General features: G+C 43.2%; 1 protein-coding gene across 4 annotated transcripts in view; it reads right to left on the minus strand.

Moving 5' to 3' along the window:
• Positions 1 to 6,808: 6,808 nt before the first annotated feature.
• Positions 6,809 to 18,262, minus strand: part of YIPF1 (Yip1 domain family member 1) — a 34,724-nt gene continuing 23,270 nt past the window's right edge. For 2 of the 4 annotated variants that reach the window (XM_068539919.1, XM_068539918.1), the window contains 2 exons: positions 17,274 to 17,405; positions 6,809 to 7,360 (listed from right to left, as the gene is read on the minus strand). In XM_068539919.1, the coding sequence (XP_068396020.1) occupies positions 17,316 to 17,405 (90 nt within the window). In that variant the 3' untranslated portion in view covers positions 6,809 to 7,360; positions 17,274 to 17,315. Of the gene's footprint in view, positions 7,361 to 11,802; positions 11,853 to 17,273; positions 17,406 to 18,262 lie in introns of all 4 variants that reach the window. The other 2 variants (XR_011073534.1, XM_068539920.1) reach the window with 2 other exon arrangements.

Raw genomic sequence — 18,262 nt, forward strand, 5'->3', positions numbered from 1 at the left:
CCTCCCTTGCTGAAAAGGCTACAGATCTTGCTTTGGTTGAATGCTTATTATATACTGGGTACTGAAAATCATATTATATAAATTTAATTCTCACACTTGCCCTTCAAGATCAATTATATATATGTGTGTGTGTATATATGTATATATATATATATATATATATATATATATATATATATATATATATATATATATATATATATATATATATATATATATATATATATATATACACACACATATACACATATAAATAAGATGTGCTCCCAGGCACTTAAGTCTACATACATATATATAGACTTTTACACAGGAAGCCAAGCAGAGAGAGGTAAAGTGAAGCAGGGATTCACACCCACATCTATGTGAAAATTTCAACTCTTTTATATAAATAATTTTTCACTCTGTGGTCTGTTTATTTGCTTGCTCACTCCTTTTTTGGTTTTAATATTTACAAAAGTTTGTACTTTTGTTCTAATCATTTCCTCTGTGTTACATCTTTAATCCCCTCTATTTGGGGAAGGCAACTATTGTCTATTTTTTCCTCTTATGAACAATATTGACATTATCTAGTAACTTCTTCCTCCTCCCCTTCTTCTCCAGCCCCAGGTTGGAAGCAATATTTTGGTTAATAACTATAAGGCAATCAGCAAGCTTTGTCTGCCTCTTATAAATGTTCTCCCCATTCTCTTTCTATTTTGTTAGTTATACTGTATATTTAAGGGCACATAACCATTAAAAACTATATTCTTTCCCTTATAACCATCACTTATTCTTAGTTATACAAGTAAATATATTTAGTGCTCACCACCTGTTATGTCAATGTCTCACTAGTCTGGTTGTCTGAGGTATGTTCCCTAGAAGATGCCTCAGAAAGGTCTCATGAGAATAGTCCCTGTGTTCTTCCATGTTGATAACATTTTGTCTGTGGCCTTCACACCTGAAAGTCGGTCGGTTTGGTTTCCTTTCTTTGGGTATCTTAGATATATTGTTACTCTATAGTCGCCTAACATAAAGTGCTGTTGTCAAGTCTGATCACAGTCTGATTTTCTTTCCCTTATAAGTGAATTTGTCTTTTAGCCTGGATGCCCCAAATATTTTTTCTTTAAAATCCATTAATTTTACTAGAATATGTCTCAGTATTGATCTTCTGGGTTGATTTCCCCAGGTACAAGGTGTGCCCTTTCTATATGCAATCGAGTCTTTTTAATTTTTTTTCAGGGAAGTTTCTTTTATGTAGTTTTTTTAATATATTATTTCTCCTCCATTGCCCCATTATTCTTTTCTCCTTCAGGGACTTGTATAATACAGTTTTAGATATTTTTGCCTATCTTCTATATTTGTCATATTCTCTTGAATTCTCAGATTTCTCTTTATTCATTCTGGAATTTAAATTTTTTCCTTCTTTTCACTTTTTATTCCCTTAAGGCATTATCTGTTGTGCAAAAACCATGTTACTCTTATATTCCTTCTAGTTCAGTCTTCACTTGTAAGATGAGTTTTCCCTTTTCTTTCCAATTCTTTCCTAAGTTTGATTACCTAATTTTTGCTTTCTAATTCTGACTTGTACTTTTCTTTCGTATCTTGTAATATTTCCTTAATTTACTTTAGCTCATTTTGAAATATTGTTACAGTTTTTACCTGGTTTTGTGGGCATATCCTTCTGGAATGCTTTATTTCATTAAGGATGTTCTTCTGCTCCTTGTTCTCATTTTTCTTATAATAACTTCATTATGAGATTTCACTCCAGTCCTTTCTGTTGCTCATTTTTAGATGAAGTTAGTTTTCCTGCACATTTAGTGGGGAGGAGTGAGTTAGGATAGCTTTGGTAAATTCAAGGCTCTACAGCTTCCTTGTCTATGTTTCCATGAAGTGGTCAGAAGAATGGCTTCATACTTTCCGAGATCTTCTGGCTCTGTTCCCCTCCCCAACTCTCATTTGGACTTTCCCTTCCTTTGTCCCAAATATCCCTGGCCTACCCTATTTGTAGTATATTCCCTGCGGCTTTCCAAAGTGTCCTGCAAAGACACTTTGTCTGGTTTTGAGGGTTCACAGGACCCGGGCTGCTCCAGCTTCTTCAGTCCTTACTTTGGACCCCTTGCCCTCATCAGCTGCAAACAGGGTTGTACAACCCCCTGCTCCCTGCAGTTCCAGCTGCTGTTCTCCTATTGGCCCACTGTACTTTCCAGGGAGTACCTGTTTTGGGGTTCTCTTATTTTCAGATTTCTCAGACACTCTTTGCTTCCCCCTGCTTCTTTCCACAAAAATGCTGATACCATGCAAGTCTTCGAGCCACCAGTGGCTTCCACCTCCATGAATTTTGGGGTTTGCGGTGCTGTCTTATCTCCCAGTTTTGTTATAGATGTCCGTAGGTTTTTGGTTTTGCTATCCCAATTGCTCTGTGGCTTTTTTGTTGTTGTTGTTTGTTTGCTTGTTTTGTTTTGTTTTGTTTTTAATGGGGGAATTCAGGGAGATTAAAAAATGCCACTGCTATCTTCCCAGAATGCTTTTCTCCCAATTCTTTATATAATGCCAACCAGTGAAATCAAACAGACAATGGACAAACCACCATCCACTAACTTTTCTAAAAGTAGGGGATTCCAAGATGTAATAGTTATCTATCTAAAACCCATTCTGGGGACTTCCCTGGTGCCACAGTGGTTAAGAATCCACCTCCCAATTCAGGGGATGCAGGTTTGATCCCTGGTCAGGGAACGAGATCCCACATGCATGCCGCAACTAAGAGTTTGCATTCCACAACTATGGAGCGCGCCAGACGCAACTAAGGAGCACATGTACCGCAACTAAGGAGCTGGTGAGCTGCAAACTAAGGAGCCCACGAGCCACAACTAAGGAGCCCATCTGCTACAACTAAGGAGCACACGTGCCACGACTAAAGGAGCCGGTGAGCCACAACAAAGGAGCCCACCTGCCGCAACAAAGACCCAGCACGACCAAAATAAATAAATTAAAAAATAAAAATAAAAATATATAAAACCCATTCTGGTTTCACTCAGGGTGGCAGTGTGCCCAGCTAAAAAGCATTTCCCAGCCTCCCTTGCAGCTAGGGATGACTATGTGATCCAGTTCTGACCAATAAGATATAAGCATAAGATATCAGTGGGGCATTGGAGAAAGCTCATCAAAAGGCAGATCAACTCAGCTGGCCAACCAACCCCTTTTGCCCTTTCCCTTCTTTCTTCCTGCCGAAAGCTGAGCTGAGCTGCAGAGAGCTGAGCTGCTAGGCATCTGTGTAGAATAGTAAAAATGAAACTAACTGTCAAGGATTTAATCATCTACAGTGACAGTATAAGCAAGAGACTAAACAGGAGAAAGTGCTGGCTCCCCTAATGTTCCATTTTTCTCCCTGGAACAGTGCCAGGCAAGAGTCAGGTGGATTAGTACAGATGCCGGGATTGTCTCACTGCTGAAGGATCCCTGAACAAAAGGCTCCTGCCTTTTTGCAGACCAGGGAGAAGGGAGGGGGGAAGGGCTAGGAGTGGAAAAGTACTGCATACTGAGTCAGAGTGGAGGAAACATTTCAAGGCCCCACTCTCGCCCCCCTCTCCCCCTACCCCCGCCAACAGCCAGTAAGTTGGTCTCTGCAGAGACACCTAAGAGAGGCCATGGCTAGGCTCCCCCTTCTCCGCATAAGGAGCCTGGGTTAAGACTGGGGTGATGGTAGGATGGGGCCAGAGCCCTTGACTGCAAATCCCCTCAGAGAGTACAGTGCACAGGCCATGTACCTTCCCGGGAGGCCTGTGGGCAAAGCTTTGTAACTGCCTATGGTTGGGTCTGAAATATGACACAGGTTTTTGGCTTAGAGGCGGACTCCTCACTGCCTACACTTTGCTGGAGAGGGAAGCAGGAATCTTGGGATCAGATGATGACAAATTCATGCTAAAGACTGCTGAACAAAAGAAAAATAGAAAGATAGAAGGCAGAGTCCCTGATGGCCTCATGGAGCAGCCACGTTAACCTGGGACTATCTCCAAAGTTCTATTTACATGAGAAAAATAAAACTACTAATTTGTTTAAGCCACTGCTTTTCTGGGTTCTTTTACAGCTGAATGCAATTCTTAAGGGCTACATGGGGTTCCTAAGGGCAGTGGCTTCCAAAAAGGGTGATGCTGGTTCGTTCATGAAGTTTTCACTGGTACTTGGTAGGTGAGAAAGAATGAACAATGTAGTCGGTTTTTCGTAAACTAAATTTATTCAAACTTTTAGTACTGAGATTATGCCCTTCCAGATTATTTGACATTATAATGTCCTCTCTTTCACGAGATGATGGTGGTAATTTATGATGCTGGTTGTGTCTAAAATCTTTACTTAAAAATTAAGTTCTGGGACTTCTCTGGTGGCGCCGAGGTTAAGAATCCGCCTGACAATGCAGGGGACACGGGTTCGAGCCCTGGTCCGGGAAGATCCCACACGCCGCGGAGCAACTAAGCCCGTGCGCCACAATTACTGAGCCTGCGCTCTAGAGCCCGTGAGTCACAACTACTGAGCCCACTCGCCTAGAGCCCGTGCTCCGCAACAAGAGAAGCCACCGCAATGAGAAGCCCGCGCACCGCAGTGAAGAATAGCCCCCGCTTGCCGCAAATAGAGAAAGCCCGTGCGCAGCAACGGAAACCCAACACAGCCAAAAATAAATAATAAACAAATTAATTAATTAAAAATATTAAATTCTGACCACTGTATCATAGAATCTCTAAACATAATTTTGGAAAAATGTACAAGTCATGTCAAACTTAAAAATACTTAGTAGTAACTAATTTCCACCTCAAAATCAGATATTTATATGTGCCTGGAAAAAAACCTGTTTTTCTTTACTTGAACACTTACAACATTTCTGAGACCAGATATGTGGGTTTTTCCACCCTAAACAATTTTGACACTAACTGCCTGGAGTTAGTGCAGACCCACAGGTTAGGGGGTCTTAATGCTAATTGCAAGCAGTGGGTCCCCAGGTTACCCATGACTTCTGTCTGACTTGGCTTATAAATTGGAGGTTCCCACGACCCCCCCCCCCTTGGGTTTGATAATTTGCTCACAGAACCCAGGAAAATAGTTAACTTACTACTGCTGGTTAGTTACAAAAGACATTTTAAAGGATACAAATGAACAGCCAGATGAAGAGATACATAGGGTGAGGTCTAGGAGGGTCCCAAATGCAGGAGCTTGTGTCCATCTGGAGTTAGGGGTGTACCACCCTCCCAGCACATGGATGTATTCACCAAACCAGAAACTCTCCAAACCCCATTCTTTTGGGATTTTTATGGAGAATTCATCACATAGGCATGACTGATTAGTAACTCCATTCCAGTCCCTCTCCTCTCTCTGGAGAATACGGGGTGGGGATGAAAGTTCCAAGCTTCTAATCATGGCTTGGTCTTTCTGGTGACCAGCCCCATCCAGGAGCCCCCAAGAGTCTCCTAATTAGAACCAAAAATGCTCCACTATCCAGGAAATTCCAAGGGATTTAGGAGCTCTGTCAGTCACTTCTATCACTCAGGGTCTTAAGGGCTCTCTGTCAGGAACTGGGGTCAAAGACCAAATATTAGAACAAAAGATTCTCCTAGCACCCCTATTTACAAGGGCTTTAGGGGCTTTGTGTCAGGAACTGAAGTGGGGCAGAAACCTTATATATTGAGATATATATATATATATATAAAATTTCACAATATGCTTCTATTCTTCCATAGGAGAAAAATCCTGTCACTTTCGGTAAGAGACAGGAATGGGAGGTTGCAGATGGCTTGTACAGGGGAATGCACAGATGCACATGTATAAGAATCACTGCCTTGGGCAGCAGGAGTTAAGTATTAAAGAAAGAGCGAGCCAGGGCACCAGTTCAGATGGTGACTGGAAAGTATGAATACCAAGTTATTTGAAGAGTCCTTGAAGACAAAAGAAATATTTAGCTGGAGAGGACTCAGGGGGCGCAGAACAGTTGCTTTCAAACATCAGAAGTTAACAAAGGGAAAGAAGCTCAGACTTTGATCTGAGAGCCCAGGGTTGGAGCTCGGACCAATCAGTGAAAACCGCAGAGGCGCTTCTAACAGCAGGAGTGGTTCAGGAGGAATGGCTGCCTTGGTGAGGCTGAGGCTGGTGATCCCTTAGCAGGGATCACTGGACTGTCAGATCCACGGGAACAGGGACCTTGTCTGTTTTGTTTGCTGCCCCATTACCTAGAAAGGTGATCAGCACATAGTAGGTGCACAATATATATTTGTTGAATAAGGTAATGGGGGTGACAGTCAGCATTCGATGGGAAGTTTGCCATGGTGACCTTAAGCTCACTGTAGCCTGAATTTGTGTGCCGCTTCCTTTATCTGCATGATCATCCTTTTTAGTCCAAATGTGTCTTTGTAGTTGTCTCAAAAATACACAGGGAACTCCTGTCCTGAAGAGGACAACAGAAAAAAGTGGGAAATCAGCAATCCTGACCTGGCAGAAGCTAAGCCTCCCAGATGGTGTATGTTTTGAACACAAAGTATAAACAAGTATCTTTGAGGTGTCACTGGTTTCTCCCTTTCATGGTCTCTAGCCAGGAAGTCACACCGCCTTGAAGAGGCATTCAAAGGGCACTAAAAGAATTTTCTAAAATCTGTATGTCAAAATAGGTTATAGGTAAGCATGTTCTTTAAACACACTGTTCCATGCTTAGAGGAAGAAAAATTCGGATTTTTTAACCCCCGCACTCCAACAGCTAGCACATTAAATCAGACTCCCAGCAACCTCTGGCAGGCTGAAGATAAAACATCAAGGAAGAACCTGAGGTCAAAGTCACTAAGTGCAGACACAGACATTATTATTATTTTTTGTATTTTGTATTTATTTTGCAACCATTAGGTTCAGTTGCCCAGAGTCAGGTCACCAAAGACAAATCTTCAGGCTCCCAATGAATCCCAACCAAAGTTCATGCTGTTTGGCCACTTTAGGATGGCAAGAGGAGCAGAGGCTCACCTAGGTAATCTGTACACGATCCAGAGAAAAGACACCCGAGTTAGGATGGATCCATTTCAGGGATTAAGGGTGTACCTAACGTGAAGCACACCACGTGACCATGAGAGGCAAACGCAGGGCACTTGGGCAGCCTCACCCATCCCCTCGTATTTCTCTCCAAACCAGTGCACAGTCACAGTGACAACTGACAGTGAGAGAAGAGCTGAGTGACACGTCTCAACTCAACAACATTTAATTTTTGTTTGTTAAACAGGTGATTAGGCTTCAGTGTGGCACCCCCCAGATGTTGGGGGTTGGGGCCATTCCATCCGTTTTCCCGCGCTTTGGTCGTTCTGCTTTCCTGCAATGGATGCCACGTCCAAAAGAACCATACTCCAAAACCCACTGAAGAGAACTGAAAAACAAAAAGAGTAACTTTCAAGATCAAGATGCCCCCGTACAGAAAGGATTTAGAGATATAACTTCAACACCAGAGCAGTCTGCCTACACCAGCTCCCTAAACCTAGAGCCTTGAGCCCTGATTTATAGACTCCACGGAAGACTTCCTGCTGGAGGGGAGATGACATTTTTTAAAGTTTTCCTCTATTTCTTTGGAAACCCAGTGACTTTCTCTGACACACATCCCAAAGCTACCTTTACCCATCCTCCTTTCTCTCTTCTTTGTGACTGATCTGTGTTTGGTGCTAGAGGAGGAAAGATAAAAGTAAATTATCTTTTTACATAAAAAGACATAAAAAGATTTGGAAAGTGAGAGCTGTTTGTGGTTGCTGAAACATACGGTTATACAGGGGACAATGGCAGGATATGAGGCAGGACAAACGGATTAGGGATGGATCATGGCAATCCAGGGAGTTTGGGTTTTCTTTAGACAACAGGAGGCCAAAAAACAGTTTTTAAGTAGAAGAGTGATGCAGTCAAAGGCACAACCAGATTTATAGATTTTCAAAGACCCCTATGGCTACATATAGGATGGATCAGAAGGAGGAGAAGAAAAGAGACAGAGAAACCCATCAAGCTCTTACCATAGTCTAAATGTGAGATGATCGGGTCCTGAACGCTGGGTACGGTACTGATAGGACAGATTTGAGAAATATTTCAGAGGTAGCATAGACAAGTCTTGCTGACAGATAAGATGTGGAAGATAAGAGGGAGGAATCTACACTGATGCTGAGGTTTCTAGCTTGGGTGACCAGGTAGATTTCTTAATTTATCCAACAAATATTGATGGAGGACTCACGTGCCAGGCACCGGATACCATGAATAAGGCAGACATGGTTCTAACTCTCAAGAAACTTACAGTCCAGCAAGGGAAACTACAGAGTAAACAAATACATAAAACATTATTTATGTAATTACGATTATAAGGTACCATGAGAGGGTATGATAAAGAATCTAACCTAGTCTGAAATCGGGGCAGTGTGGATGGCAGTGCCATTCACTGAGACAGGAAAATGAAAGAGGATCTGGTTGTTGGGGGGATGAGTTTAGTTTTGAACATAATGAATTTGAGGCATCTGTTGGTACACCTAGTTGAGGATTTGCAAGAGACGGGAACTTGGAAAAAGAGGCTAGAGATATGGTCAAATCCAGGGGAGATTAAGGAATGTGGCAGAGAGGGGTTCCTAATGCATGGCCTTCCCCCTAAGAGAATAAGCCAGGCCTCCCTGGCGACCTCATCAGGGGAAATATCACAACCACTGTCAGCATTTAAGCACACCATGAAGGTGAGGCTGAGGCAAGGGAGATTTGCCTAAATCCACTGGCTCTAGAAAAGGGAAAAGTTGCCAACAAAATAGCTGTGAAAAGTGATTGGAGAAGGGTGGATGCTGTAATTTGTTGGAGTGAAAGAACCTAAAGTCCTGATTGGCCTTCTGGTAAACATCGGCTCTGGTTTCTGAAATGCTAAGTAAAGGTAGGGACAAACCAGTCCACAGGGCAGGCACTAAAGATTTATCTTCATAAATATGGAAAGATTTGGTCCACAATGTCACCATCAGCCAGGGCTCCCTCGCCACTTCCAGGCCTAAGACCTGGGTAAGGCTTCCCTGGCCACTTCTGGCTCCCCACCACGGTGGCCCCCTGTGTCATGCCCTACTCCCTTCCTGGCCCCATCCCTGCAACCAACCCTGGACAGTATCACCATTGCCTGATCTGGAGTGTTTCAATCAGAAGTTCCCAAAGTCATGATTCTCTTTTTAACTCAGCAAGGCCTGCTAGGCCTGCTGTGTGATGCAGGAGATATAAAGTTGGGCTGTAAAATCTGGGAAGGTAAGAACCTATCTCCATTGTTCACCAGTAGCCCAGCACCTAGCACAGAGTAGGTCCTCAATGAATGAACAAGAGTTTCCAAATAACTTGGCAAATGATCCCAGGAAAGTTTTGAGTGCCACATGGTATGTATATAACCCTTGCTTCTTCAAAATCTAGCTTTCCCCAAATGCCTGCTGAGTGCTGGGGCTATATTGGTAAGTAAATCTCTGACCTCAAGGAACTCTCAGTCTATGAAGTTATGGTTAATAAGAAAATGGCCACAATAGAGAAACATACAAAGAACTGTAGCAGAGCCCAGAGAAATAAGTAAGTAATATTACCTGGAGAAGTAAAGCAAAACTTCACCAAGGACAGAGTATCTGAAGTAGGCCCTGAAGAATATATAGGAAGTTTCCAAGCAGACAAGGGAGGGAAAAGCATATTCCAGAACTTAAAAAAAAAAATCTTGAAAGATTTTATTTATTTTTTTAAAATTATTTATTTATTTTTTATGCTGCGCCTCACAGCTTGCGGGATCTTAGTCCCCCGACTAGGGATTGAACCCGGGCCATGGCAGTGAAAGTGTAAAGTCCTAACTACTGGACCACTAGGGAATTCCCTTCAAAGATTATAAAGTAACATTTCCAGTAATTAGAGGTAGTTTGGTACTTTTACTACTAGATCCCTGTAAGTGCACAGTGGGATAAAACATAAGTACTTATGTGATAGCCCAATTCTATCATTGATGGTGTCAGTGAGAAATGAGATCCTCAGTACAGGAGAAAGGAGATATGAATATAAGATACAAGCAGTTTAGTACTGTACTAAACAGGAATTGGAAGTATCAGTATGAACTCACAACATATGTTCTATCAAGCAAACAACAATCATATTTCCTAGCTCTGAACATTGAAAAGGCCTGAAAACAATGACTAAGCCAGTTGCAATGAGCACCACTAGCATCCAAATTGTGACCTGGAAATACTATCTCCCCACTGAATGGAACCAGGACTCCTTAGAGAAATGGCTCAGTCTGGGTCTGGGACAGGAAAAGTTCAAAATGAGCCTAGAACATTTGGTCATAACAGATAACAAGGCAGTTATCAGAGAGTCCTAGGGTCGTGCCGACAGGACTCAGGCGCCAACCTGAAGAGGCTCCCGGTGGCCAAATACAGGACAATTTGAGCATCAATAAGCATAGTATTTGCAATGGACTGAAACTAATTGGTCATTGCTGCAGATCCTAGTGAGCCAACTACTATTTTGAAAGCAGGTAAATAAAGAGAAAAAAAATCATTTATCTTGCTTTTCTAATATAAACTGTATCACTGGAACCACACAGATGAAGGGAAATTTTTATTAAAGAAGTATTCTAGTAAATAAATAAAGAAGGAAAGATAGAACTGAAATATCACCATTTTGAAACCCCTACTGAATTAATGGGTCTAGGCATTGCTTATTAATGACTACTAATATCAAAAAGACAGAGAGATAATTAGACATTATAAGTTTATGGATGGAAGGGTTTTACAGCATATATCAAGTAATCTTGCCAAAAAAAAAATCAATCTGAATCTGATCAAACCTTTAGATACAACCACCAATTCACAGAAAACAGAGGACAGAGCTATATGTTAAATGATACCATGGAGAAACAATCAGCAAAACCCAGACAGTGAAAAACTATAGGATAAATGATTTTTCAACAAATAAGTGGCAAAGGGAAAGAGAAAGATGGAGTAGGACTCTATAATTTAAAAGGCATTTAAGAGGTACAACACCCAATTGCAATATGAAACTCAAACACTGAAATGTTTTTGATATTAGAGTTATTTCTTTTTTTAAAATATTTATTATTATTATTTTTTATTTTGGCTGCACTGGGTCTTAGTTGTGGCATGTGGGATCTTCTAGCTGCAGCATGTGGACTCTTAGTTGCGGCATGCGGACCCTTAGCTGCGCCATGCAAACTCTTAGTTGCGGCACGTTATGTGGGATCTAGTTCTCCGACCAGGGATCGAACCTGGGCCCCCTGAATTGGGAGCATGGAGTCTTACCCACTGGACCACCAGGGAAGCCCCAAGAGTTATTATTTCTTAAGATGTGATTATGGTACTATGGTTAGGTTTTGAAGAGTATCTTTCTTTTTTTTTTAAAGGTTGTTTTAGCCTCTTATTTTAAATATTTATTTATTTTTCGCTATTCCTCGTGGCTTGTGGGATCTTATTTCCCAACTGGGGATTGAACCAGGGCCCATGGCAGTGAAAGTGCAGAGTCCTAACCACTGGACCGCCAGGGAAGTCCTTGAAAAGAGTATCTTTTATAGATATAGAATTTAAGTGTTTATGGATGAAATAATAGGATGTTCTATATTTGCTTCCAAATAATACAGGGGAAAGAGGTGGGGAATATATGGGTATATGGATGAGACAAGACTGGCCATGAGTTGACAACTGTTGAAAGTGAAAGAGGGGAGGGCTACATAGGGATTCATTATACTATTCACTCTACTTTTGTCTATGTTTAAAAGTTTCCACTAAATAAGTCAAATAAAAGAATAAAAAGTTATTGTGTTGACCCACTTACCATCCCAGGTTCTCCCAATTTTCCTCAGAGAAAGGGAACTAAGACGAAAACTGAAAAAGAAATAGCCCAGAAACTGAAAATGGATTCTCTGGGAAGGGACATTTCCCGACATTGTGTGGAAAAGAATAAGGGGCTGTAGGAAACAGTGTTAGCTATGGTGTGAGATCATGCAGTTTGGACACTGTGTTAAAGGGGATTACAGCATTCATTGAGTTAAAGCTGATTTCAGAATAAAAGAACTGATGTGTATAAACCTAGTAAGAACATTTGAAGCTTTGGCTTATAAAATGCACTCTTGGCATGAGTGAGTGAAAGGATAATTGCATATAAACCCTGTGTATCAAATCAGGAGGGTTTTAATTACAAAGGAGTCTCCTGAAGCCCTCTGCTCATCCCTTATTAAAGCCCTTATCACACTGCGGTATATTTACCTGCTGGCCGTCCTCCTCTGGACAGAGCCACTTGTCATTGCCCCTGGGAAGGTAGCCCCAATCTGAATACAGTCCTTCAGATACTCCATCCCTCAAGCCAAAGTAAGACTCCCTAGGTTCACAAGGGTCCTGGCTCAGGGAAGAAATGGCATTGGCCCTCAGGTGATAAGTTAATATAAAACAGAAAGGAAAGAACGAAGGAAGGAAGGAAGGCAAGAAGAAAGCCAGATGTTCTTTATAATGTCTCAATGACTTATGTAGGGGTAGCTTCCCTGATTACAAGTAATTGGAGGCTCCCTCATGATCCTGAGGTTCTAGGGAGAGAAGGGGTAAATGGTCTCCCAGTGATCCCTTCCAGGCTAAGCCCTCCACTGCACAGATTTACATGAGGAAAGTTATCTGTGACATTAGAAGTCATTCTTTTCCAGTGAAAGCTGGGAGTCCAGAGCTTACAGTGAGAGGCACAGCCAGCTCATAAATCTGCAGCGCTCAGGGCTCTGGACAGCCCTCTCATTGGCAAAGCGATTGATGCTTCTGCCAGGGAGGGTCCAAAGAAACTGTTCGTCACTATCTCATTTAGAGACTTGACACCCAAATGGAAACACTGACACCCAAGTTTATAGATCTGAGCAAAGCCCATAGGTACCAAATCTGTGTAAATCAGGATGGGAGGTCTGCAAGGGCCCTAAGGGCCAGGATCTTCCAAGATGCCAGCTTCTGACTCTCTGAAGGTGTATAGCACGTGGGACACTTGGTCTGGAGACTTCATAACCAAAATGTATGAAAGGAACTGTATGTATGAAGTCTCAGCCCAGGAGCAGGCTGAGAGAGCCCCTCTCCAGGTTGATGTCAGGTATTCTGAGGCAAGGCAGAGAGCCAGGCAGCTGTGGCCACTGTGTCCTCCACCTCTGTCCCTCTGCAGCTGAGCTCAGGTTTTCTTGTTCTAGGTGATGTGAGCCCACAGTGCATCACTGTGTCTCAATGAACAGCCTATGTCTTCACTTTCCCAAAAGCCACGGGAAGTTGACTACTCTTTTCAGAAAAACGGGTAACTAATTGCTTTCTGCTCACGCAAGACCCCCTCTGTGAAGCCTTCCCCCAGGCCAAATGAGTCAGTGTTTCTGTGCTCCCACAGTGCCCATCAACTCACAACTTGGCCATGGCACTTCTCACACAGCCTGGCCCACCGCCTGGTCCTTATCTGGTGAACTGTTTTACCCATGGACCAAGGCGCCTTGAGGCAGACTCTATCTGATTTTGCAGGTCCCCAGTGCCCAGCTCACAGAGGCCACAAAGTGGCCTCAAATAAACATTGAGAGAGAAAGTAAATTATGATCCAGGACTCAGTGAGCCAAGGCACTTCTGGTAAAAGCCCACATCCTGACTCTTGCCTGAATCTTACAAAGTCACCTCCACCCACTCAATTAACGAAGCACTCGCCCTGTCTGTGCTAGGCGGGTATTAGGCCAAGACCAGGGAGTCCAAGTGAAATAAGAGTCCCTTCCCCATGGACCTCAGATGAAGATCCAACCTGCTCTGGGGCCTTCTCTGCTAACAGTCAATGGAGTCCATTTGCAGGATGAGCTGGACAAGTGTGCAGGCAATTCAACAGTAATGCAAACAACCTACCACGTGCTCATTCTAAGGCGGTGGGCTCCAAAAACAACCCACTGAGGTAGTGGAAGCAAAATATTAGAACTTCTATCAATATTTATTTTTCATCAAAAAATAAGGAATTAAGCTTTAATAGTTACTATATGGATTGACAACAGTCTTTGTAAATGCTTCAAATATAAACGTGTCACTAAAGGTGTGTGCTTGTGGCAGAGAGACTCTAAAATGGCCTCCATATGATGTATATGTATAGCAAATCATCACAATGTGCACTTTAAATATCTTACAATTTTGTCAGTTCATCCTCAATAAAGCTGAAAAATTAAATTAAATTAAAAAATAAAAATGGCCTCTAATGATCCTTGCCTCCAGGTATTTATGCCCTGATGTGTCCTGTCCCCTGGAGTGTGGGCAAGACTTCTTGCAACTTGCCTCTAACCCAAAGAATACGGCAAAGGTGATGGAGGTCATTTCTGTGATTACATTACATAGACGGTAACTTGCATCTTCCTAACAGAGTCTCTCTTGATTATCTCCATTTGTGGCTTTGATGAAGTAAAAGTCCTCACATGGAGGGGCCTATGTGGCAAGGAACTGAGGGCAGCTTCCAGCTGACCATCAGCAAGGAGGCCGTTGGTCTGGCAGGCCGCAAGGAACTGAATCCTGACAAGAACTATGTGAGCTCGGAAGAAGATCCTTCCCCAGCCCAGTTTTCAGCCGAGACCCCGGCGCAGGCAACAGTTTGAGTGCAGCCTTGTGAGAGTACTAAGCAAGGAGAAGGAGAAGGAGAAGGAGAGAACTAAGCAAAGCTACGCCCGGACTCCTGACTCACAGAGACAGTGAGATAATGAATGTGTGTTTTTTGAGCTGCTAGGTTTGTGGCAATATTGTTAGGCAGAAATAGATAATTAATACTGTCCTCAAATTCTTAACTGACAGGTTGTGCAATCAAAGTAGTGTGGAGACCTCTAGATTAGCAAAGTAGGCATTCCCCACCCCCAAAAGAGCCAAAGGTCAGCAGGGGAGACTGCAAGTTTTCGTGGTAAAAAGAACATCAGCCTAAAAAGTGGGAAAGTGGAAAAAACCTCAGGAACTGGTTCCCTAAGACCTGGGTTTGATTCCCAGCTCTGCCTCTAAGAGAGGGGTGATCTTAGTCGACTCAGACTTACTAAAGCCCAGCTTCCTCATCCATATAATGGGGACAACAAGGCTGGTAAGAGCGGCCAATGAGAGTGACCTGGACAGTATTTTGTAACACAGAATGTGATATACACGTTAGATTGCTACCAAACCTGGCCTTGGGCAGGGCACTGTCCTCTCTTGGCCTCAGCTTCCTTACTGTAAAAAGAGGAGGGAAGCACATCCCATCTCCAAGGGCTCTGACCTTCTTTGATTCTAGCATCACCTACAATGTGAAGAGAGGAAGCGGGGAAATCAGGCTCTGACATTTACAGTGGTTTCCTCGTCACGCCATTGGCCAGGATGACTGTCGCACCAACAAGGCAACTGGAGAGGCCTCTGTTTGACCAATCACATCTTGTCACCTTGCAGGGTCGGCGACCTAAATTCCTCAACGAAGAGGGAAAATCTCCATTTGTTTTACAAAAAGGAAATAAAGGGTGACAGTAAAGTCAGTAAGAACCACCAAATTCCAGCACAGATTACTAACCCCTTTCAGAAGGGCAGCAGCTTGATTCTATTACTGAGCACCAACTATGTGCCAGGAGCTTTTATAAACATGATCTCTACTTTCACTACAATCTTATAATATAAACACACACATACCTCACTTCATTGTTCTTCACCTTATTACACTTTGCAGATATTGTTGTTTTCTACAAATTGAAGGTTTGTGGCAACTCCACATTGAGAGAGTCTATTGGCACCAGTTTCTCATGAGCATTCATCTCTGTGTCACATTTTGGTAATTCTTGAAATATTTCAAACTTTTTCATTATTATCCGATTTGTTATGGTGATCTCTGATCAGTGATCTCTGATGTTACTACTACTAGGACTCACTGAAGGCTCAGATGATGGTTAGCATTTTTTTAAGCAATGAAGTATTGATACTTTTTAATTAAGGTATGTGCATTGCTTTTCTAGACATAATGCTGTTGCATACTTAATAGGCTACAGCATAGTGTAAATATAACTTGTATATGCACTAGGAAACCAGAAAATTCATGTGACTTGCTTTTCTGCAATACTCACTTTACTGTGGTGGTCTGGAACCGAACCCACAATATCTCCGAGGTATGCCTGTAGACTGTATCATCTTTATTTCATAGTAAGTTAGCTGAGGCTCAGAGAGAGTCAGCCCCTTGCCCCAGGCACATTGCTAGTACATGGTAGGGCAGGGATTTTCATTCTGTTTGACTCTAAAGGCCCTGGTCATTGCACCACACCCTGTTGCTCTGGGAGATAGCAGCTTGGGCAGAAAGGTCAGCCCATGATTACGACATAGAGTAAAGGTTCTTGGCCCACAGAGAGATCATGTGCAGAGTGTGGCTTCATTCATTCATTCCACAAACATTTACTGAGCACCCACTGTATACCATGTCATGTGGTGGGCAACGAAGAAACAGAGAAATACCCATTCCTTGTTCTTATGGGGAGACACCCTAGTACATGGAGGACAAATGGATGAATAAATGCGTGAACAAATGGATAAGCAGGTGGACACACTGACAGTGAGTGATTGGTGTTTCGAGCACCACTAATAAAGTGATGTATAATATAGGGTGTAATGGGTTCACAGGTAAGTGATGAAGTGATGACTGCTGGAAGGGAAGGAACATTTCAGACAACTGGATCAGCAAGCACAAAGGCAGGATGTGTTCTGGAGATGGCAAGGAGCTCAGCATGGCTGCAGGCTCAGAACACGGAGGAGGTGGAACGGGGAGGCGACAGATCAGCCATGGAGGAACAGGGTCTTTTTCCTGTACTCTGACCCTCTGAGCTAACCACCAACAGTGGAATCATCAAAGAGGCCCAAGAACAAACTGGGCGTGAGAACTGGTAAGCTTCGGAGAACTGCATGAGTAATTCGAGAGCGGTCACACTCAGGGTCTGAGGCCAGCCTGAGATGTCACAGAGAAACTGGAGAAAACCACTAGACTGTGATCAAATGGAACAAACCCATGCTGTGCTGCTGGGAAGGGGACAGGGAGCAGAGGAGAGGGGATGCTGGGGCCAAAAGGCAGGAACTCCTCTTACAGAAGAATCTGAGAGCTTGTGTTTCCCAAATGTATAAAGCCAGATGAGTCTACTTCCCAACTGAAGCCTCAGCAAGAGGGACACACACAGGGACATGCGTGTGCACACACACCACACTGAATCATGCAGACAGATAGAAGGGCCTGGCCCTCTCAGTGCTTGATGCTAACAGCAACAGGACCGATGCCCCCACCCATTTTTACTGTACCTCATAGCGAGAAGATGAAAAGATAATCTCTCACTTTCTCCTTTAGCTGGACTTGGCTGCTGCAACTGTTTGGTTTGGAGCAGCTGTGCTTGTTGGGAGATGGTCCATCTCTGGTGCATCAAAAAAGTAGGCCTGCAGGAAAAGGAGACTCATGAGGGTGGTTAATAAATAATGGTCCAGGTGCGTGTCCTAGACTCCATGCTGACAGTACCTCTGGGCTCTCGTGGCCCCTACATTTCCTCCACTGCACTGGTCATCACTGAACCGTCTCTGTTTCTGTCTCTTACTCGACTGAGAGTGCCTTTTTAAATTTTGCTACCATTTGTTAAGCACTTGCTACCTATGACTTAATCTTTATAACAACTTGGTGAGGTTGTTATCATTACCCTCGTCTGACAGATGAAGAAACTGAGGCTCAGACACGCTGCCATTCGCTTAGGTGCACATGGCAGCAAGTGGTGTAGTCAGGACTCAATGCTTGGTCTTTCCGACTGCAAAGCTCAAGCTGTTAATCAGCACAGTCTCTCCTCCAAAGACCGTGTCCTTCTTGTCTCTGCGTCACCAGCCCCTCACACAGGGCCGGGCACACTGTGTAAACAATCAATACTTAATGAACTGAACCAAGGTAGACTGCTGCCAAACCAGTCGGCTCCCCGTAAAGACCTTTCAAAGAAAGTGCTAGGCAGGCTTTACCTCTTAATTCTTCAACTTGGAAATGAAAGGTTTGATAAGTGCTTCCACTCACCATCTACAATTTAATTATCAAAAATCAGAAGGAGGTGGAAGGCGGAAAAACATCAGGGAGGATCTTCCCACCTGTTTTGGGGTCTGAGAAGCCTAACGTGAGCCCAGGAAAATGCCAATCTCACTAGCCTTGAACTCGGGTTGTTCGAAGGACAGGTGAACCCGTTAGTAAATCAGGGATCACTGCCTGCGCATGAGCATGACTCGCCCCTGGAGCCGGGGCCTCAGGAAGGTAAAAAAGATAA

The sequence above is a fragment of the Eschrichtius robustus genome, chromosome 3 (assembly GCF_028021215.1).
Source record: "Eschrichtius robustus isolate mEscRob2 chromosome 3, mEscRob2.pri, whole genome shotgun sequence".
Classification (NCBI taxonomy): domain Eukaryota; kingdom Metazoa; phylum Chordata; class Mammalia; order Artiodactyla; family Eschrichtiidae; genus Eschrichtius; species Eschrichtius robustus.